The 22,283-nt window shown below is 59.2% G+C and overlaps 1 protein-coding gene across 3 annotated transcripts; it reads right to left on the bottom strand.

The window, feature by feature from the left end:
* Positions 1–4,310: 4,310 nt before the first annotated feature.
* Positions 4,311–11,935, bottom strand: BSG (basigin (Ok blood group)). 3 transcript variants are annotated; one of them, XM_074351402.1, is made up of 9 exons: positions 11,777–11,926; positions 8,628–8,672; positions 6,959–7,115; positions 6,443–6,525; positions 6,196–6,332; positions 5,849–6,125; positions 5,341–5,365; positions 5,159–5,232; positions 4,311–5,079 (listed from the first exon to the last, which is right to left on the bottom strand). In XM_074351402.1, exons 1-8 carry the CDS (start codon positions 11,841–11,843, stop codon positions 5,160–5,162), a joined length of 864 nt encoding a protein of 287 aa, XP_074207503.1. In that variant the 5' UTR covers positions 11,844–11,926; the 3' UTR covers positions 4,311–5,079; position 5,159. The 3 variants fall into 3 exon arrangements, with proteins under 3 accessions (XP_074207503.1, XP_074207506.1, XP_074207505.1); XM_074351405.1 differs by lacking the exon at positions 11,777–11,926 and adding an exon at positions 8,791–8,815; XM_074351404.1 differs by lacking the exon at positions 8,628–8,672 and having other exon boundaries at positions 11,777–11,935.
* Positions 11,936–22,283: the final 10,348 nt, after the last annotated feature.

Consider the following 22,283-nt stretch of genomic DNA (forward strand, 5'->3'; position numbering starts at 1 on the left):
AGACAGGAGGAGAGATAAGGAAGGGCCTAGAGAAACAGGGGAGGGATGGAGGAACACCCCGGCCCCCAGGGACCCTCCAGCCTTCTTAGCACTTTCAGGCCTGATGTCTCAGGATGTCAAGCCCAGGAGGGCAGAGATGTCCCTGTAGACAGTAAGTACTCAACAGTGATTGAGGAATGGGCCCATGTGGACAAGGGGTGGGCTGAGCTGGACCATCTTGAGCCCCCTCCAGGTTGTCCTGAGACCTGGGGACTTCTGGGCCCCCCACCAGCAGGGTCCAGCTCCCCGGGGCCATCTCTGCCGAGCTCTTGGCCAGACCCTGCCCGACACTCAGCCAGATGGGTGGACAGGCAGGGCCGCTGTCTGTCCCAAGGCTGGGAGGGCAGCAGAGGTGGCAGTGCCAGGCTGTGGCCTGCCCCAGCCAGATGTGTGTTCCAGCTGAAGGGGAATCTTTTATGCTTGCCCTGGGGAGATGTCAGTCTGGGCAGATGGCCAGAGCCCTGGGACTCTCGGCTGAGCGCGGGGAGCAGGCGGGCCCACAGCCTGGCCTGAGGACCCACCACGCCTGGCCATGGGGGAGTCAGAAGAGCCACAGAGTACTAGGGGGTCCCAGCCTCTCTCCTGAAGACTGCTCCCCAGCCCACAGGTTCTGCCCTGGACCAGGCCGCTATCAGCCTCCCCTATCTCTTCCACCCACTCTCACCACTTGGCCCAGGCCAGAGCTTTCTTTGCATTCATTCACTCATTCATTCTTTCAGTACTTATTGAGCACCTGATCAGGGGCTGGGATTCAGACGTGAACCTAACAGGCCACCCTAACCCTGTTATGGTGACAGGCAAGCAGAAGAAACAGCACAGGAGATATAACATTTACTGGGCATCGTATTGTCTGCTGGAAAGTGGTGAGTGCTACCCAGTTCAGAGCCAGGAAGGGGGATAAGAAGTTGCCAAGGGTGATGTCTGAATCCTCCACATCCAGGCCTGGGCAGGGGGTTTGTGCTACGTGGACATCTGTGAGAGGGAAGAGCAGCCAGCCGGCATGGGCTGTGCAAAGGTCCTGGGGCAGGACAGTGCCTGGCTTGTGTGAGAAAAAGGGATACTGAGGACATGGGGGTGGGTTTTGGAGATGAGAACGCGGAGATGGCAGGGTGGGACTAGACTGTGCAGACACATATGAAACTGGAAGTCAGTGCACAATGGTCTGTCGCCCTAGACTGCCAGACTCCCGGTGCCTTTGGCAGGAAACCCAGTCCCTCCCCACACAGTTTGCCCCCTTTGCCCCTCACTCTTTCTCTCCGGCACTGGATGACTTGGCACACAGGCCTCCAGCCCACTGAGTCTCCAACAGGCCAAGCTCGTCGGGCCCTGAGGAGCCTGTCCTGCCCCCATCCACCCCTCCATAGCCTCAACTGTAAGCCCGCACTTCCTGCTCAGCTGGGGCAGGTCCACTTCAGAAGCCCTGGAGCCCACAGTTTGGGGACCCTCTGAGTGAGAAACAGTCCAAGACCAGGAAGACAAAACTAGACCAGGGCAGGCCACGGACCAGAGGGGGCCCCAGAGCTTAAGCTTCGAGAGCTGCCTGGAAAACCCACCAAATCACTCAAGAATACTGTCTTGTCAGCCTCGTGTGACAGGATTGGGGGCCCACAGATGCCACTGGTTTAGAGATGGGGGTGACACTGTCCAGGGCTGAGCTGCCCACACAAATGCTACTGTGCTGGGCAGAGTCCTGGTGTCCAGCCCCCACTGACGAGCGACCTTAGGCAGAGCGTCTCTCCTCCCGGCCTCAGTCTCCCCGGCATCTGCAAAACGCTGGCGGGGCCTGCAGTTCTGCTGACCCAGGATTCACCTGAATTTCCTTTCCCTGTGGGGCTCACTCTCCCCCTGGGCCCCTGTTCAGGGCAGGGAGGGCATCGGAGGACCAGAGTCTGGTGCCCCCCGGCTCATTCCTTTTCAGCTCTGCCCTCTGCTGAGACCCCCCAAATCCCTGTCTTGCTGTCAACCACTGTGGGACCTTGGGGGTGCCCCCAGCATACAGCAGAGGTGCTATCAGCATCACGGCAGCAGAGTAGGGGAAGACGAGGCTGAGGCTTAGGGAGGCCCCCACCACAGACCTGCCCTCACAGGGCTCTCAGTCCAGGGGGCAGTGTGCCACAGAAGTGGGGCAGCCCAGCCTGAGGGCCCAGAGAAGAGGGTGGGACCTTCCCAAGCAGTCCCAGGAATGCAGGCTTGTTCCAGCCCTGCCCTCTGCCTCAGCGGGCTGGGTCCCAAAGACGGACCCCCATTCCTGACCCTCTAAGCATTTGCCAAAGATGATCTCACTGGATCCTGTGACTCCCTGCTGTGACTTTTCCATCCCACTCCTGGGGAAACCGAGGCAGGCTCCAGCGGGGTCACCACTCCAGCGGCCCAGGGCGCATACTGCCTGCACTCGTCGAGTGCTTGCTGAGAAAACTAACGGGAATACTTAGAACAGAGCCGGCTGCCAAGTGGCCCCATGTTTGCTAATCAGATTCCTCTAAGTGTGAGCAAGGTCCCTTTCTAGGGGCCGGTCGGCTGGTCTACGCCAGGAAACCACTTCTGTCCTGGAGCCCCAGGCGCTGCAGGGGCGCCTGGGACGCAGCAGGAACCAAGATGGGCGGAGCCTCGGCCTGGGCGGGTGACAGACCCCAAGCGAGAACGCCCACTCGTGCCCTCCGACGTGGAACCCGAACCCTGGCACCCGGCAGCCTCCCCAGTGAGGGGCCAGCCTTGTCACCTCATCAGGGTTGGTTTCTCCCGTACTGGGCTGTCCACGCAGAATCCCCAGCCCCAGGCAGTCAGTGCCCCATTCCGCTGACCAGTGAGCAAATGCGGATGAAGCAGAGGTTTAAGTGGTGGGTACCCGGGGCCAAGGGCCCAAGGCCAGGGTGTGTCCAGCGAGGGGCACGCAGTAGCAGGCAGGTGCGTCCCGTCCCAACACCCCTCGGTAAACACACGCTCCCCCGACTCTTCGCGGGCCCCAGGTCCCGCTAAGGAGTGTGCGTGTGGCGCCCCCTGGTGGTAGCTGGAGGTCAGGGCCGGGCAGCCACGACCCCCACCAGCCCTGGGCCTGGGGTTTCTGGGACCGGCGCCCCCTTCCTGGGAATGGCAGGCAGTTCCCCTCAGGGAATAGCATAAACAGGGAGTAGGGTCCTTTAAGGACCCCCTACTCTCCCCACAGATACTCGGTCAGCAAACAGAGCAGCCTGTTTCACCCCTGGGACCTGTGGGCTCTGCAGGGCAGGGGCCTTGTCCGTTCCATTCCAGAACCCACTGAGCCTGAAACTGGTGGCTGGTGGGCCAAGGAGTGTCTTCAGTTTTTCTGGCACTGTATGTTGGACTTTTTTGTCAACATTGACAAATGCTGATTTCACATCTAAGCCCAGATTTCTGGCTCCTCTGGAGATTTAGGAAGAGCTGGCCCAACACTCCTGGAGACCCCTGCCACACCTTGCTCAGCAGTCAGCCTGAGACCCTCACCCAGACCTGCTGAAGGCCTGGCCTGTGTCCAGAGCGGGGACGTGGGGTGACCACACCCCCTAGATGTGGGGACAGTGGCCCTAGACAAGCCCTTTCCCCTCTGGAACTTGGTTTCCCCAGATGCACCACGTGGGAGGCCTAGGTGGTGCCTACAGGACTCCCAAGGCTTGGCCCTGCCTCCTGCAACCTCCTGCTTCCTGCCCTTAAACCCCACCCATTTTGCTCCATATATTGAGATGCAGGCCAGGCAAGCAGGTGACCCCCATCCCCAGGGAACTGGAGGGGCTGCCTTCTCCACCGTGGAGCTGCTCTTGGGGTCTCTGGGCCTCGGCCACACCCCTCCTCAGCTAGAGACCCAAGATGGGCATCCCCACAGCTGCCCCAGTGGCAGCTAACCCTTCCAGACAGACCTGTCTCCATCAGAGCGAGGCCCCTTGAATCACCCAAGTCGTAGGGAACATTCTGCCCAGGACGGGTGGGTGACAGGCAGCTGTGCGTGGGGACTGCCTGTCCCGTCCTGGGGGCCCCATGGGAAGCATGCCCTGGCTTTGTCCAGGTCCTCTGAAGCCTGGAAGCAGGTTTAGAGAAAAGTGCTACTGCCTGGAGAACCAGCTGGTGACTCAACATCCTGACTCTCAGAGCTGCTGCCAGGCGCTCGCCCACTTCCTGCCTTCACCGTCTATCCCGCCCCTGTGCACCTCAACCTCACTCTGGGCCTCGGAACCTTTCAGTGCTTGGCCCCTCCCACTGAACCTCCCGTAAGCGTTCTTGGTAAGACCCAGGCCGGGTGCAGACAGGAGACGGGAGAGGACAGGGGTCAGCATTTATTGGTGAGCAGGAAGGTGGGGTGGGGGGTTCACGCCCAGCTGAGGAGGAGGCCCATCACAGCAGCTCTGTCTCCGAGGTGGTCAGCCAGACCACCCACTTTCCACGTGGGTGGATGAGGGGGAGCAGTGAGGAAGATGCCCCCAAGGGTGGCCGTGTCGTTAGAGCCGTCCAGAGCCACAGCACAGACCTGCGGTGACCGACGCGCTGGCTTCCTACAGCGCGTGCTTGGGCCTGCGCGTGACCTGTGACCTTCCACCAAGGGCAGGGACTTGGCTCCAGCCCCAACATGGGCCAGCAGCCTCGGGAGAGGGACCTGGGGTGGGAAGCCTGTTCTTCCTCCACACCCCACCCAGTGACAGACTAGGAGACCAATGGCCCAGGGGACATGAGGGGAGGGGTGGTGGGGGCAGTGGGGGAACAGGCCAGGGGTCCAGTGAGGGCACAGGCAGGAGGCGGAGGATGGGCTGAGAGGGCAGCAGAGGCCTTACAAACCTCATGGCTACCCTGGGGTACTCGTGAAATGTCTAAAAACAGAAAAGCAAACCCCTAAAGGACAGAATTCTACACGTAGAAACCCCAGCTTGGATTTTTTTAAAAAGGAAAGGAAACGTGTGATTTGAATGCACAACTTGGTTTGCTTTCGCAGGGTGGCTTTCCTTAAGAGGAAAGAGCAGGGGCTGTGCAAACACCGGGAAACTCGGGGCTCCTCCAGGCGGAGGCTCAGCGCCTGTGCAGACTGGTCCTCACAGCCTGTGGGGGAGGGGGCGCTCAGACCTGCAGGCTGGCGGAACAGGACCCGCCCCCTCCCCTCCTCTCTCCTCCCCCTCACCTCAGCTGCCGTTCCTCTGGCGAACATTCTTGCCTTTCTTGCCTTTGTCGTTCACGTGGTGCCCGCTGCTCTTCCTGCGGACAGGAGGGGCTCTGTGGCCTTAGGATGCACAGCGGCCCGCCCACCCACCCCCCAAAGACCCTGCCCAGGGGCATGCCTGCCTTGATGAGGCCGGGACTTACAGTGGAGCAGAGCCGGTGTCGTCATCTGAACAGATGCACCGCCGCATGCAAGAGAGGAGAAAGGGCTGTCAGCAGTGATCCCCGCAGGGCGGCCCCTGTCCTGCCGGGCTCCGAGGGGAGCCCGCCACACTCCAGGCACACGCGCCCTCAAAAGAGTGGTCAGAGGTGGCCGTGTGAGGGGCACCTGGGAGCCCTGCCCGTGCCCACGACCCGCCCGCAGGCAGGCAGGCAGGCAGGCAGGCAGGCAGGCAGGCAGGCACCCCGCTCGGCCCCCGGCTGCCCCACCACCCAAGGTCTGGGCCTTACTCAGCGCCACAGCCTTGGGTCCCAAGCAGCCAGAGACAGGAGGGGGCACTCACCCTGGAGGACGCCCACTGGCAGCCCAGTTGGGGAAGAGGGAGTCTGTGCAGGCGAGCAGACCCTGAGGCCCACACTCCTGGAAAGCGGCTCCAGCCCGGGGTCCCCCCACCCAGGAGGGGAGCAGAAGGTGTGTGAGGCTGAGGCTCACCATCCAGGACCTCGTCCGGCTTCCGCCGCTTCTCGTAGATGAAGATGACAGTGACCAGCACAAGCACCTCTGCCACGATGCCCAGGAAGGGCCAGAGGGCGGCGAAGCGGTTGCGCACGCGCAGCATGATGACTGCCTGGCCGGTGCCCTCCGTGTTGGTGCCGTTGCAGGCGTACTTGCCGGGGTCCGCCTCCAGGTCCAGGTTCGGGATGTGCAGCTCCGTCTTGGACTCCGAGGAGACCACGAAGAACTTGCTCTGGGAGCTGTTGGCGATGACCTGGGGGCAGGTAGACGTTGTGAGGGACAGAGGCGGGGCCCGCATCCTCCCCCGCCGGTGCAGGCCTCACCTGGTCTCCAGAGTCGCTCATCTTGTACCACAGCCAGTCAGTGACGGGCGGGAAGGAGTCCGACTTGCAGCCCAGCACCACGGTCTCCCCCTCGGTGGCATGCTCCGACTTCTTCACAGCCTTGACGTTGGGGGGCCCTACCAGAGGGAGAAGAGCTGATTGGAGCCTGCCCTACCCACCGCGCACCGCCCTCCTCCGCGGCGGGGCCTGCGGATGCGCCCCTCCTGCCTTGCCCCGTGGCCCCCACCTTTCACTTCTAGGTTGGTCCGGCCTGCGTGCTCCGGGAGGAAGATGCAGGAGTACTGGCCCGAGCGGTCATCCAAGTCCACCCTGCAAGCAGACGTAGTGGGGAGGTGTGAGCCAGAAAGCAGGTCCATCCAGACCCCTGCAGTGAAGGGGGTGGCTCCACCGGGTCCTGCAGGGCCGGAGGGCACACCACCTGCTCCCCGTGAAGGTGGTACCAGGACGTGGAGGGGGGTGCCAGCAGGCTCACCCCACATCCCCAGCCCTGCACCCGGCCACCATCCAAGCCTGAACAGCCCGCCCTGGGATTCCCGCCCCCAGAAAGGACGGAAGGGTCTCAGAGGTGCTGAAGTCTGGCAGCCACTGGACCCCTCCCTGGATCCCAGGCCTCTGAGCCTCCAAACCCCTGTCAGAGCCTGTTTCTACCATCTGTCCAAAGCCAGCCCCCTGAATACAGCCTTCACTCCGGCTGACTAGAGGCTCTGCAGCCAGGACAGGTCTGGCCTCTGGCCTCACTCACTCATACTCCGTCCTCAGGCCAGGCAGCGTGTCCTCCTTCAGCACCTTGTCCCCCTTCACCCAGCGGTGGCCCACGATCTCAGTGGTGCTCTGATTCAAGGCGCAGGTGAGGCGTGTCTTGGAGCCAACATCGTCTATGGAAGTCCAGATCCTGCTCCCTGGGCAGCCAAAGAAGACATCAGAAAAGGGTCAGGGAAAAAAGGACCGAACCCAATACCCCAAGTGGCCTGCCACTTGCCCCCACGGCACAGCCAAGTGGCCCCAACTCCACAGGCTCCACAGTGGGAGAGAAGCCTTGGGCTGGTTTACAAAGCCAAGAACAGCACAGGGCTCCTGGACAGACCTCCCCTCAGGGTCTGAGGCCCTCGGCTGGGACCTGCCTGATGCAGGATTCTGCTGGGAACAGTCTTCACTGGCTGGGCCTCAGGTGTGGGAACAGGAGCAACGCCCACCCCGGTCCTGGAACAAGGACCGAGACAGCGGGGTCCAGCCCCGCACAGGCCCGGAATGCCCTTATAGAAACAGTCTATCAGCGCCCACCTCACCACTCCTCCTGTTGGTCTTGGCCAGGCCACCCGAGGTGGTACGGGGGCTCCAGGCGGCCTGTCCTGGAGATGCCTGTTTACCAGAAGGTCACACAGGCCACAGAGCCTCCACACAGATGACCCTCTGTCTGCCTGTCCGGGATGCCGGGGTGGACTCCCAGCAGCCCTGGGAACAGCCAGCGGACCTTCCACTCAAATTCCGACCAGACAAACCTCCCCCATTCACTTAGGGCGTTCTCTTTAAGAACAGAAATGTGAAATCACTGAGAGTCAGACGCTGAGAACACACTGACGGTTCTGGAGAGCCGGGAGACTGGGTTTGAGCTGGGGAGAGCTTCTCTCCAGGGACCAGGTGGTAGACCCCAGACCTCCAAGCGTTCAGGCAGGGGGCCAGGAGAACAGGCCAGAATGAGAAGCCCGCTGCTGGGGGTAGGGCCGAACCCCCAGCTGCTGACCATCAGTGGAGCAGGAAGGCCACTTGGGCATATCAGAGCCCCATCCCAGGGCTGGGAGCAGGTGTTGTGGGGACAACTCCTGTCAAACCAGCCCACACCATCCCCTGCCCGCCTTCATGGGGATGGTGGGGACTTTATAAAGCCAGGTCCGAGGCACAGTGGTGTCAGCGCAATTGTTAGTTGATCTGAAAGTGTTTCCCCAGAACCGTCACCTGCACTTATGCACCCCAAAGGCGGCCCTTCCAGAAGCCCATGCCCACAGGACTTGGGCATATGTGCACCAGCCCAGGGAGAAGCCTTCTTCGGGAGGGGAGATGAAGGAGCAGAACACCAGACTGAATCCTAGACAATTCAGCCAAGTATGGAGGCAGCGCCAGAGCAGAAGCGACAGGAACGCAAACGAGAGGCGGGCAGTGGGCTCTGACACCCCCAGACCTGCTTCCGTGCTGGGATCACACGGTGACTGTGATGGCAGAGCTGGGCCACCACAGACAAAACACCCGATCAGAGGTCGTGAGGCCAGTCTGATGGTCATCTTGGCCACCTGACACTCGACACCAGCAAACCTCCGTGCCATGCCCAGTACCTCAGCCCAGAGGGAAGAAGTCCCAACCGCAGGAGAGGGGGACCTCCACACAGACCACACCCGCATCCACATGCGGACTCTTACCGCTAAGTAAATTAGAATGGGCAGATGCCACAGCTGGTCTGCTTTCTGGAATGACCAAGGGCAGAGTTCACCATCTTCTTAGGTGTCTGAGGTCAGGCCCCACCCTGTCCCACCTTGAAGGGACAGGAGTAAGTCCAGGCGGGGCCAGTCCTCACTGCCCCACCTCTGGCCATCTGCTGGCTCTTTCTTTAAAAGACACGGCGTCTCAGAACTCCAGGAGACTGAGAAAGCAGCACAAACCAGAGGGTGGTGAGTCAGGCAGGAAAGCCAGGAGGCCCCTCTGCTGCTCAGCCTGCCCCGGGGAACACACTGCAGCAGTGCCCTCACGCACCAGGGCCCCGGGCTGTGGAGCCACACCGCTGCTGGCCTCGAGGCCCCAGGCCAGGCCTACACAGGCAGCCCACAGGCTGAGTCAGGCCAGGCAGTTATAGCCCGAGGGTGAGAAGCTGGAAGCTCACCTTTGTGCCACTTTCCCCAAAGGATGGCCTCCTGGGAACCCACACACTCCAGTCAAGACTTTCCAAGGTTGCAAAACTGGCAGCTCCACGCAGAGCTGGGAGTGGTGAGTCAGGGCAGGAAGTGAGGCCAGAGGCAGCCCTTCTCCCAGGCACGGCCAGCCTGTCTCCACCCTAGAGCCTCAGTCTGTGCCCTTGTCCCCTCACCCAGGGCAGCGAGAAAGGCCAGTCAGGTCTTATCCAGGCCCCACCCTGCCTGCTGGGGGGGGGGAAGAAGTGGTGGGAGATGGGCCACTCCAGGTGGGAGCAGGGCGGGGCCTGGGCTCTCAGAGAGGGGCCCAAGGTGGGCCCCCAACTGCCCCCCAACAGGGGGTCTGCAGAGGCCAGTGCAGTTCCCAGCCTGGTCCAGGACCCACAGGCCGACACCCCTGCCCTGGCCCAGGGGCCACGTGGGCAGCAGGAGACCGAACCAGGCCCCACCTGGCCACCTGCCAGCCCATCCCCCGAGGGGCCCCTTGGGAGCTGCCACATCCCAGTCGTGCATTCTCAACAGGGCCCCTTGGTAGTTTGGGGTCTGTGGCCCTCCCAGGGCCACCACAGAGACTTGTCACAAGTAATATAACATGTGTGACACTAATGTCACCGGGACAGGCCACTAGGAAGAATGCCTCAAAATGCTCCTCAGGGAGCGAGGACAGAAAAAGGGTGAAAAGTACACTCACAGCAAACCCCACAGGGAGCACCCCAAACTCACAGGGACCCTTGGGCACAGGCAGCTGCCTTCAAGCCTCCACCCCGGAACAGCGCAAGCTCAGTTCTGGCCACGTGACCAGAACCCACGTTCTCCAGTAAAGTCACCTTCATCTAAAAACAGCCGCCCTCCTCCATGCCCACTCGGCGGCAGGCCGGGGCGCAGGGCCAAGCAGGCCTGGCGGTAAACAGCCCAGAGCGCCCAGGATGAGGCAGCAGACGATCGCCCTCCTCCCCACCCACCGCAGGCAGCTCAGGGAGGAGACACCCCCTTCCAGGATGCCAGCACAGGGCTCTTCACCCCTGCACCCTGCCAGGAGGGGGCTCCCAATCCCCTCACCTGAGGCTCAGAGGGACCCAGCTAGCAAGCCCGTGGCCCGGCCCACCAGCCCCGCCAGGACACTGGGACCCTGGACAATCCTGGAGAGCCGGAGTCCCCCAGCAGGAGGGTTGTCCTGGGGCCGCAGCTGACACGGGTGCCGAGGACCCCCGCTCCAGGCAGAGTCCCCGGAAGCGTTTCTGGAGAACTGACCTGGCCAGGAGAGGCAAACACTGCCAGTAATTCACTCATCCCAGGCCAAAAAGACGAGTGACCCAGACTTTCAGATGTTTTCAAGAGTCCCTAGAAAGGTGGAAAGTGAAGAAGACAAAGCACAGACACAGCCCCAGGCGGATCTGACACAATATAAATAATCCAAGACTGCCCACCCACACGGTGAGTCCCCCAGAGCAGCCCCACAGGCCACGCTCTCTGATGAGGACGAGGGCCCTCCTTCCCTGCCGGCTGGGGCTTCTAGCGGGGCAGCATGCCTGCCCCGGGCCACGCCCAGAGGTGGTCCATAAATGGCTGTTTTGATGATAAGGAAGAGGAAAGAGACAGACCCAGATCTTAAAGTGGGTCAGGAGTAAGTCGGTGAAGCTTCCACAAGAGCAGGCCCCTCCCAGGCTCTGCCCAAGCCCCAGCGGCCCCCTGATCAGGGCTCAGGACAGCTGCCACCGGGACTCAGGGCTCACTGGCTCCTACCTCCCCCCTGGGAAGAACCCGAGACCCTGCTGATCTGCACTTTGTTCTCTACAAGCAGGTCACTATAAATCGTTAACCCAGCACCAAAGGGGAAGTCTACATCGATACAAGAAAAAAAAAAAAAAAAACTCTCAAGCAAAAGAGGCTATCCTGCTTTCGCCTGGAAAAACACACCTTAATCCATTTTGCCGTGACCATTCTCTAAATCACGTCTGCCCACCCAACAGGCTGCCGCTCACGTCCAGAGCTCTGAAAACACTGTTTAATAAGAGTCCGTAAAAACCGTCCCGCAGCACTTTCTGCTCTGAACCGGGTAGCTCACGGTGACCTTGGAATACCTCTGCTCCCGGTCGGGGCCTCAGTTTCCACCCCTACACAAGGAGGCGGGTGGACTAGCCGCCATCTCCTGCTAGACCCCTAAACCAGACAAAAGGGAAAGGAAGCGTTTGCCCTCCTACAAGGAATTCAGCGTTCGGGCGACCCCCAAGGGCAGGTGCATAGCCAGAGCAAGACACGGGACCTAAATCCTGAGAAGAATGACAATCCCTCCGGCCCGCCTCAGGAGCCGTCACATGCCTGGGTGACAGAGTCCCCTTGGGGACAAGAGCCCACCTCCTGGATGTCAGCCAGGGCCCAGGCGCCCTAGGGTTCCCCTGCGCCCCCCGCCCCAGCACACCGAGCAGGAAGTTGCCTCCTAAGCTGCCTCGACCAGGTCGGCTCCAGGCCGGCGGTCTCCCTCCCGCCCCGGGGCCTCCCACCCGGACCCCCGGGCCAGTCTCCCTCGTTCAGCCGGGGTCTCCCTCCCTACCCACACGGCCGGGGTCTCCTGTGGAGCGGACGGAGGGCCGCCCCTCGCCAGGCCGGACCACTAGAGGGCTCCTCGCCCCCACCGCCAGCGGGCCACGCCGCGGGGCCCTCACCTTCCCCGGAGCCGCCCTGGGCGCCCAGCAGCGCGAGCCCCAGCACCATGAGCCGCACAGCCGCCATGTCCCACCGTCCCACCGTCCCACCGTCCCGCTGTCCCCGCGCGATCGCCGCCCGCGGCGATATAAGAATCAGGCGGCGGGCGCGCGCACGCAGGCGGCGTCGCGGGGCGGGGCTCACATACGGCGCGACGGCCACCGCCTGCGCACGCGCACGGAAGCACGAACGCAGGCGCGGACCCGGGCGGGCTCGCGCTACGGAAGCCGATTGGTAGGGGCCACGTGACCACTGGGGCGGGCCGCGCCCTCGACCCAGGGGCGTGGCCACGTTGCGGGAAAACGGGGGCGGGGCCTGCGAGGCCGGGCGGGGAGCCTCGCTCCTCTCTTCCTTCTTCCACGAAGTTGGAAGCGAGATCAGAACTGAACGCTCAAAGTGGTTAAAATGCTCAATTTCTGTGTACTTTACCACCGTACAAAAATTTTTTTTAAAGCATCGAGAGAGGCCCTGGGGATCCCTGTGAACAGGTGGGATGTGTCCCCTGGGGCGAGGCTGCCAGATTTAGCGAATAAAAATACCTGGATGGCAGTTAGGTTAGACTTTCAGGTAGAGAATGAGTAAGTTCTTGGTGTAAATGTCCCGTGCGGGGTTTGACACGGTTGTGCAAGGAACGTATTCACCATTTATCTGAATGGAAGTCGAATGTAACTGGCCGGCCTGCATTTGGCTGGAAAACGCACCCTGAGGTCCCTGTGTTTTTACACAAATACTTTCTTTAAATGTCAAAAGAATTTCAAACAAAACCAGGGTACGTAATCTTCTTGACCCTGGATTAGGCAGTGGTTTCTCACATGTGTCTGCAAAAGCGCAGGCAACAAAAACAACAAAGACATAAACGGGACTTCATCAGAATTAAAAACTTTTGCGCTTCAAAGGACACCAAGAAGAAAGTGAAAAAAAAAACAACGCACAGAATAGGAGAAAATACTGGGAAATCACATATCTGACAAGGGACTTGTATCTAGAATATATAAGGAACAAACAACCCAATTTTCTTTTTCAGCAGGTAGGGGGAGGTAATTAGGTTTTTAATTATTTATAATGGCAGTACTGGGGATTGAACCCAGGACCTTGTGCATGCCAAGCACGCACTCTACCGCTAACCTATCCCTCCCCCGTCACAACCCAATTTTTTTTTAACTTGAAGTATAGTCAATTTACAATGTTGTGTCCATTTCTGGTGTATAGCACAATGCTTCAGTCATACCTGAATTTACATATATTCGTTTTCATATTCTGACAACCCAATTTTTTTTAACATTTTTTATTGATTTATAATCATTTTACAATGTTGTGTCAGATTCCAGTGTAGAGCACAATTTTTAAAGAGGACAAAGAACCCAACTGAAAAATGGACAAAGGATCTGAATACACCTGCCTCCAGAAGACATTCAAGTTAACAATAAGCACTGAGGGGAGTGCAAGCGGAAACCAAGGTAAGACACCGCTTCACACCCACCACGGTGGCTGTCATCAGAAGGGCAGAAAATCACAAGTTGGAGAAAGTGAAACCCTGGTGCAGGGCTGTTGAGGATGGGAAATGGTGCAGCCACTCCTGCGAAGGTGAAACTGCGCAACTACCTGACTCATCAGTGCCAGTCCTAGGTCTGAAAACTGAGAACTCACATCCACGCAGACACTTACACCGGAATGTCCACAGCAGCACAAGTCACCACACCCAAAAGTGGACACAGCCCAAATGCTCATCAATGACTGAAAGAATAAAGAAAATGTGTCTGTCCACACACCAAAGTATTACTCAGCCTTGGAAAGGAGAGAAGCCCTGCCACCTGCCACCACGTGGACGGACCCTGAGAGCACGGTGCTCAGTGAGAGAAGCAGACACAGAAGGACACACAGCGTGTGACTCCGTGGATGTGAAACATCCAGAACAGACCAGTCCACAGACACAGAGAGGGGGCTCCTGGTCATCAGGGGCCGGAGGAGGTGGTGGGGGTGACTGCTGGTGGGGCCGGACTTCTTTTCAGGGTGATGAGGACATTCTGAAACTGATCGTAGTGATGAATGCTCAACTCTGTGAATGTCCCAACATCCACTGAATTTATGCTTTCCGTGGGAGGTTGTCCGGTAAGTGAATCATCTCAATTTAAAAAATGAGGTGATGTGGGTCAGGGGGCACTGCTGTAGATCAAGGGTCAGGTGGCCTCTTGGATGTGATGCCATTGGAGGTGACGCATGAATGAGGAGGGAGTAGCAGCCAGGGAAGGTGTGAACTGTAAGTCTGAGAGCAGCCTGTCAGCTGCGGGGACGCTGTGGGCAAAGGCTGGAAAGACGTGGCAGACGGGCCAGGACTCACTGACAAGGAGGCTGTGAGCTTTGGGAGGGCTCCACCCTCGGAGACCTGCTCGCAGGGCCTAGGAGTCTCCCAGCCTACTTCGTAGCCCCAGCCTGGGGCGGCGAGGCTCTGCTAGGCTGCACCCAGCGGGGTGGAGGGCTACGTGCGGAATGAGGGAGGCAGCCGGCCAGCTGGCTTTAGAGCACCTCCCGGCCTGGGCGGAACTCCACGCCCCCTGCCCTCCCAGAGCTGGGCTGGGGACTGATCTCGTGGGAAATATTAGGGCTGCAAGAAGCCTTTGTCTGTGTTTACTAAACAACGCTGTGCCTCCTTGAAGACCAGTAGTCCAGTGCCCTCCCTGGAAAGCCTTCGCTGCCCCAGCTCACTCCATGGCCCCACTCCGGGGCAGGAGAGTCCTGTGCCCGTCTGTCAAGAAGAGGCCTTCCAGGATCACCCCCTCCAGGGTGGCCGGACATAGCCGACCACAACACAGGACACCCAGTTACACGCGGATTTCACGTTGTTAAAAAATCAGTCATGATTTAGTGTAAGCGTGTCCCACGTGGTATCTGGCATATACGTCTGCTGAAATCGCCTGTTGTACCTCAGAAGTTCAGATCTCACTGGCCGGCCTGCAGTCCTGTACTCTGCCTGGCACCTCTGACCCTGGCTGCGGAGAGCAGCGGGGCCAGTCACCCTCGGCGGCTCCACTTACCGCAACGACTCACTCTGCATGAGCTCACGGGCATCCCAGGCTCCCTGCTGGCTCACTGTCTGCAGGGCCTGCGGGCAGAGACAGACAGCAGGGCCTGGGCTGGGTGCTGCTTCCCATCTGCCCTCAGCTGGGGGCTGTGGGTGAGTCAAGAGCTTCACGGGGTCTTCCCGCCCCGCCCTGCCCCACTGGAGGAGGCCTGCAGGCTCCCGGGAGGGGCCCTGAGTTCCTCACACTGATGGGCAGGGAAGGCATGGTTCCAGCTTGGCAGCCCCACAAGAAAGGGAAGGAGCAGCTCTCAAAGCAAAAGCCGAATTCTTCCTGCAGCCCCAGGCCTGGACCCGCTGACCCCTGGGGCCTCGGGCCCTCCCTCTACCCCGGGGTTTGGCTCCAGCCTCGCTGGCCTTGTTCCCTGCCCCCAGCCCTTGCCTGGGCTGTCGCTGCACCTGGCGTGCTTTCCCCATGCCACACAGTCCCCAGCCGTCCTGTCTCGGGGCCTCGCGCTCAGGACACCAGCCGCTGTCCCGTCGCAGGGTGTCTGTTTTGATTTGTTTGCTCTCTACTTTTTCTTCTAAAACCTTGCAAGTTCACAGGCAAGGGGAGAGGAGAGGGCATGGAGTTTTCATGCTCTGTCCCACCCATCTGTCCATCGCTAAAATGTTCCAGCTTAGTTTTTTATGTGCATTTTTCTGAGAGGGAGTTTTGAAATCCAGCTGCTCCCCTGGTGGTGACTGGCAGTGAGAGTGTAGATTTTGCCCTCAGGGCACTAGGGAGCCCTGGCAGGGATCTGAGCGAGGGAGGGAGGGAGGGTCCTCATTGTCTGACGTGTGTTGTGGGTCTGGGGCGCGAGGAGCGTGGACCTGGGCGGGGACGGAATGGTGCAGTGGGTTCTCCGGCTGCTATCAGACCTGTGAATGGGACCTTACGTGGAGAAGAGGTCTCTGCAGATGCAACTGCTTTACAGACCTTGAGATGTGGTCGTAGTCCATGAAGACGAATCCAATGACAGAGTTCTTAGAAGAGACAGAAGTGGAGAGACAAATACAGAGGAGAAACCACGTGAAGACGGAGGCAGAGGTGGGAGGGAGGCAGCCACAAGCCCAGGGATGCCTGGAGCCCCCAGAAGCTGGAAGAGGCAGGGGGACCCTCCCCTGGAGCCTCCGGAAGGAGCAAGGCCCTGCCCACACTCTGGTCTCTAATGTGTAGCCTCCAGCACCTTAAGGACATGGTTCTTCTGTGTAAGGAGCCCAGTTTCCGGTGCTTTGCTGCAGCCGCCCTGGAGTGGGACAAGCGGACACGGCGGCCGGTTCTTTGAGCTGGAGGTGCTTAGGCAGGTGGGGTGGGGAGGACCCGGAGCCACCCGCCCACCTGGCACCGGCTTCACAGGCAGAGACGCCCAGGGCGGGGTTCACAGCCTAGCCGTGCTCTCACCTCCTCGGGCGTCTCCTCAATCCACTGGTGTTCTCCCCAGAAAGTGGCAGAGGGTCACCCCGGCACCCCCGCCATCCCGAGTCCCACGAGGATGGCCCAGCCTCTCCCCCGTCCGGGGTGGGTTCGCTGTGCTGACTGTGCAGAATCTGGAAGATTCTGCCCCTGCACCGCAGCTATACTGTTACATGCAGTGTCACCAGCACCCGGGGGGGTTGTCAGACGGAAACCCTCCCTGGACATCTTGGGTGGTGAGCGCCTGCAATTTCCTGGAGGCTAAGGGTCCCTCACCCGGTTTGCTGACGTCTTGTCTGAGCGGAAGGACAGGAGGGGTCTTTCTTCCTCTACCTTTTGTTTTGAGAAGCCCTCGGCTCTACAGGGAAGTCGTGCGGACAGTAACCCCCTTCGCCTGGATGCCCAGCTGGGCACGTGGGCCACGTGGGCGCCCTCTCTGCCTCCCTGTCTCTGTCTCTCTGTCTCTGTCTCTGTCTCTGTGTCTCCCCTTGTCTCTCCCGCTCACAGTTTTCTCCCAGAACTGCTTGGGAGTGAGAAGGGGCACCCACCTTCTCCCCTAAGATCTGACAGAACGGCTGGCAGCTGAGGCCTCACCCCAGTGTCTCTGTAAATTAACCTTGGTTCTGCACCCTCCGGTACATCTCCCGCTGCTTCGACCTCAGCCTTTGCGGGCATGCCTTTCTTAGGTCCCAGGGCCAGTCGGCCTGTGGGGCATTCAGCGGCCCTGCTGCTTCTGCGGCCATCACTCTGGGACAGGATCCAGCTGTTCCGAGCGGCCAGGTCTGTGGGGCTCTGTTCCGGAGACTCCTTCAGTGCACAGCCCCTTCCCCCTCCATGGCCATCCTGCTGAAACCGGCAGAGACCAGAGCAGCCCGCCCAGCCCAGCCACGCCACCTGGTTGTGCCCTTTGACCCTACCTGGGGTGCCCCGAGCCCCCCAGCATCTCCCGCTGCTGGCTCCCTCTGTCACTTTAAGCTGCGCAGGCTCCCGCTCCCCTGTGGGTAGGGTGGGGCCCCGGGAAGGAACAGCTGGGAGGAGAGATAAGCTTCCTTCCCCAGGGTGGCTCCAGCCCTGGGAACCACAGCCGGGCCTCCACTGATTTCCATCCAGTTGGAGCCACCCAGGCCCTGGCCGGCCCCCAAATCAGGGTCTCACTGGAGGATGTCAAAGGTCCATAAAAACTGGGGGGAAGGGTATAGCTCAAGTTGCAGAGCGTGCGTTCAGCATGCATGAGGTCCCTGGTTAGATCCCCAGTACCTCCGCTAAGAATAAATAAATAAATAAACCTAGTTACCTCCCCCCACCAAAAAATAAAAAAAATTTTTAAAAACAAACAAAAAAACCCACTTCCACTTCTGGCAGAATGAGTGCAGGGGCCACGGGGCTGGTGGAACTGGAGCTGAGCTGCAGGAGAGCAGTGGCCAGCTGGGGTAGGCAGAAGGTGGAAACACCCCAACATCCACTGACGGATAAGTGGATGAACACCACGTGGTCCCTCCACACACGGGAACGTCACTCATCCGTGAACAGGAGAGCAGCTCTGACACCCGCTCCCACGTGGACCGACCCCGAGAAGACGATGCTCAGTGAGAGAAGCAGACCCAGGAGGATACACAGTGTGTGAGTCCACGGATGTGAGACGTCCAGAACAGGCCAGTCCCCAGACACGGGGAGGGGGCTCCTGGCTGTCAGGGGCTGGGAAAGATTGGGGGTGACTGCTGGTGGGGACGGGCCCTCCTTTTGGGGTGATGGAATGTTCTGGAATTAGAGACGATGGTGGCACATCGTGATTGTACTAAATGCCACTGAGTTGCTCACTTTACGTGGACAAATAGTGTGTTAAGTGAATTTTGCCACAACTTTTAAAAGATTTTTTTAAGTGCAGGGGAATCAGAATTTGAGCGGAATTCCAGGCACCCTGGGGGGTTGTGGTGAAGTCCTCGTTGGGGGACAGAGAGGGGGGACCTCATTCTGGGACGAGGGGCAGGTGACACAGGGTGAGGGTCACAACTCACTTCACCGCCTTCAGCCCCGAGTTCCTGGCGCAGGCAGGGCAGACCCATGCTGACCGTGGGCCCTGGCAGTGGGAAGAACACTTGTTCTCCACAGGGTCCCCCAGCCTTTCTGCCGGCTGCACGGTGCACCCACGAAGGGCTGGGGAAGAGGCAGAGGGTCACAGCACCCCAGGACCCAGCTCAGGGGCTGGGGACCGCCGGTGGGAACCGTGTCGGGGAGGGCACTGGGCGGGGCACTCCTGTTCTGTCTGTCCCTCTGGGCGCTGGTTACAAGGCTCTGGGAGGGGGGAGTTTACCAGCAACACAGGCGGCTCTCCGGCCGTGTCCTGAGGAGTGAACTCAGGCCCAACCCCACAGCGCAGGGTCCCAGCCCCACAGTACTGCTCCCACCTCGGACACTGGTCCCAAGTCCAGGGGTCACTGGAGCTTCTGATCAACCGGCTATAAATCGGGACTCCCACAGCCTTCCTCCTCGGGTTCCATTAGTTTTCGGGAGCAGCTCATAGAATCCAGGGAAGCAGTTATGTGAGTTTATTGGAGTCCTGACCGAGGAACAGAGGAAGAGACTTGTAGGGCGGGGTTCGGAGTCCCTGTCCTCGTGGGGTGGGGTGTGCCACCCTCCCGGCGTGGGGATTCTTGTGGACGACCTGAGCTCATCAGATCTCTTAGTTCCAGAATTTCTGGGTCTGCCGTCCCCTCCCTTCGCAGAGGCCGGCGGGTGGGCCTGAGAGGGTCTCACTGGCCTCCAGCCCCATCCCTCCCTGTCACCGACAGACTCCAGACTCATGTGACTGAAGGGGGCGTGTGGGGAGCAGCAGATCCCTGGCCTCTCTCAGCACTGAGGACGCTGGGAGGGTCTGGGAGTTCTGTGCCAGGACAGCACAAAGACCAACCACAGACTCAGATCCCTGTTTGCTTTGTGGGACGTCACAGGGCTGCTGTGGCCCGGGTGTGTCCAGTACACAAGTGACACCTCAATAAACAGTGTTAAAAGGTTAACAAGGCACCTGCCCGTCCCAGCCCCATCAGTCTTGGGATGGGTTATCCAGTCATGAGAGAAACACTGGGGAAAAATCTCCACTGCAGGTAGAGGGGAGGGGATAGCTCAGTGGTAGAGCACATGCTTAGCATGCACGAGGTCCTGGGTTCAATCCCCAGTATCTCTGTCAAAAAACGAACAAGCAAAAAAAGACAAATAAGAAAATGAAGTCTATTTTAAAAAAGGATAAAAGAAAGTGAAAAGGAATATACGTATGTACGTATATGTACGTATATGACTGAAGCATTACACTGTACGGCAGAAATTGATACAACATTATAACCTGACTATGCTTCAATTAAAAAATAATAAAAGTTAAAAATTTTAAAGAGATAAAGCACCTTTAGCAATTAGAAAAACAGGAAAAGGAGAGAGGCAGACTGCGCAGTCTCCCTGCCTCCCCCTCCTCGCTCTTGCTCTGAGGGGAGAGTTTTCCAACGCAGCCCAGTGCTTCCTGGGAGGCCTGGCACTCAGTCGGTGCTCGGCAGACAAGAAATTCTGCTGCATCGCCAAACAGGGAAAAGCACTTGGGTTTGATGGGCAAACTCCACTTCTGGGCCTGCAGCCCAGATACGCCCTTGGGTGCGGGCCGGGTGGCGGGTGGGACCGCAGAGGAGATGTGTGAAGGTGAGGCCAGGAGCTGGTCCAAGGCCTGGGTGGAGGGCCTGCAGCCTTTCCCGCTCGGAACAGCCGTGGGTGAGGACGAGAGACACTGGTGACAGTTGCTCCTAAGGGAAAATGTTTTCATGGGCGATGGCGGGATCAGGGGCACTGTCTTCCCCTGGGCGGCCTTCTGTCCCTTTCACTTACAGTCCCTGGGCAGTAGTCACTATGCAAAAACTCAGTTCAAGACAAGACCAACTGCGTGGGGCTGAGGGGTCACTGGTGTGGATCCTGGGGGCTTGGATTACACACATCTGTTGCTTGTCGCAACAGCACATTCCTGAGTTAGATGTCTGCACTTTGCCGTGTGAGTGAGATGGTGGGAGACACAGGGCTCTAAATAAAGCCGCAGTCCCAGCCCTGGCCCTACACTGCGGCCTCTGCAGACCTGCCTGGAGGCTTCGGCCTCCTGTGAAATACACCAGCAACGGAGCCCAGTGGACAGAGGGATGGACTGAATGTGGACGAAGCTGCTCACAGCAGAGCCTGCACAGTGGGCACCCGGCTGTTCCGTGTGCCATGATTTCGGCTTGGCTGTACGTTTGAGCATTTTCCTAATGAAATCAAGAGATTCTGCTGGAAAACAGCAGCTCCTAAAACTGCTAAACATGGAGTCACCACCTGGCCCAGCAATCTCTCACACTTGGGAGAACCGAAAACACACGCTTGTGCACGCAGGTCTGCAGCAGCCAGAGTGGAAGTAACCCAGGTGTCCACTGACAGGTGGACAGATCCACGCGTGTCCCTCCACACACAGGAGCATCACTCAGCCGTGAACAGGAGAGAAGCCCTGACACTTGCCACCACGTGGATGGACCCTGAGAGCACGATGCTCAGTGAGAGAAGAGGACACAGAAGGACACGCAGTGTGTGAGTCCATGGATGTGAAACGTCCAGAACAGGCCAGTGCACAGACACAGAGATGGGGTTCCTGGCTGTCAGGGGCTGGGGTGACTTCTCATGGGGATGGGGCTTCCTTTAGGGGTGACGGGAGGTTCTGGAACTAGACAGAGGTGATGGTTACACAGCCCTGTGAATGTACTGAAAACCACTGAATTGTTCACTTTTTAAAAGGGTGACTTGTGAAATGGGCGCCTACGAGCAGGTCCGGAAGGGTCCCCAAAGTTAAAAGGCATCGCACAGCTCAGCTGAAGTGGAGGAAGGAAAAGGAGAAAGCTGAGGTGAAGCTCCCGGAACAGGAAGGAGCAGAAAGAATGAAGACGAGAGCCCCGACTCAGGCAGCCTTGAGAAGACCCAGCAAAACGGAAAGGGGCTTGAAGAGCATCCAAAACCCCAAGGAGAGAGTGGAGGACTGGAACAGACACCTGGACGTGCCCACGGGGCACGGTGGCCTCGCAGAGCCGGCTGGACGACGCAGCCTCCCCTCCCAGGACGTGGAGAGGCGTGGAGGAGAGCTGACGGCGCAGTGGGTTCATGTTGGTGCCTTCTGTGTTTTCTGGAAACATTCTTTTACTCACACCCTGGCGTCTTCTTCCAAGACGCTGCTTTTCTTCCTTTCTCTCTCTCTTTTCTTTCAAGTGGTTTGTTTTTTGAGGGGTAGGTAATTAGGTTTATTTAGTTTTAGAGGCGGCACTGGGGATTGAACTCAGGACCCTGTGCCTGCTGAGCGTCCGCTCTGCCACTTAAGCAATACGCTACCCCCCCCCATCCCCGCCCCAACCACCATAGGACGCTGCTTGTCAAAGCAGTGAGCCCTCACTTTGGAACTTGATTAAAGTCAGACCGTCCTTTACCTCTATCTTAATTTCTCGGTAGCACATGGAAGATAAACCTCTTGAGTTTGGACTGGACATTCTTGAAAGTTTATCCAGCGATTACGGTTATTTCTGTGTGTGGAGAGCTGTTGTTACTCCTGAGTGGCGTCCAACTCTTTGGACAAGCCCAACTCCAGAGGTCAAGGAGGTAATGCCAGCGTGGCCTGCAGCACGTGGACCCCTGCGGCGCCCCACAGGGGCTGCCCCTCCAAGCTCCCTCTCGCTTGGGGCTTACGCACCTTCAGACTGCCTCCTTGGCCACCTGGCCCGTGAGACAGCGCAGCCGGCGAAGGTGAACCACCTAAGGCAAGGATGCAGTGCACACCCGTGGCCAGCGTGGGACCCCTTCTCCCCGCACCCCCCCTCCTGAAGAGTCTATCTAGTGGGAGTAGCCAATCGAGTGCAGCATTCTTTGTGAGGGAACCCAGACGCGCCCACCTTCTTACCCTCCACCCGAGGTTCCCAGGAGCCCCCCGCCGCATTTACTCATTGGTGACACATAA

This window comes from Camelus bactrianus, chromosome 22 (assembly GCF_048773025.1).
Source record: "Camelus bactrianus isolate YW-2024 breed Bactrian camel chromosome 22, ASM4877302v1, whole genome shotgun sequence".
Classification (NCBI taxonomy): domain Eukaryota; kingdom Metazoa; phylum Chordata; class Mammalia; order Artiodactyla; family Camelidae; genus Camelus; species Camelus bactrianus.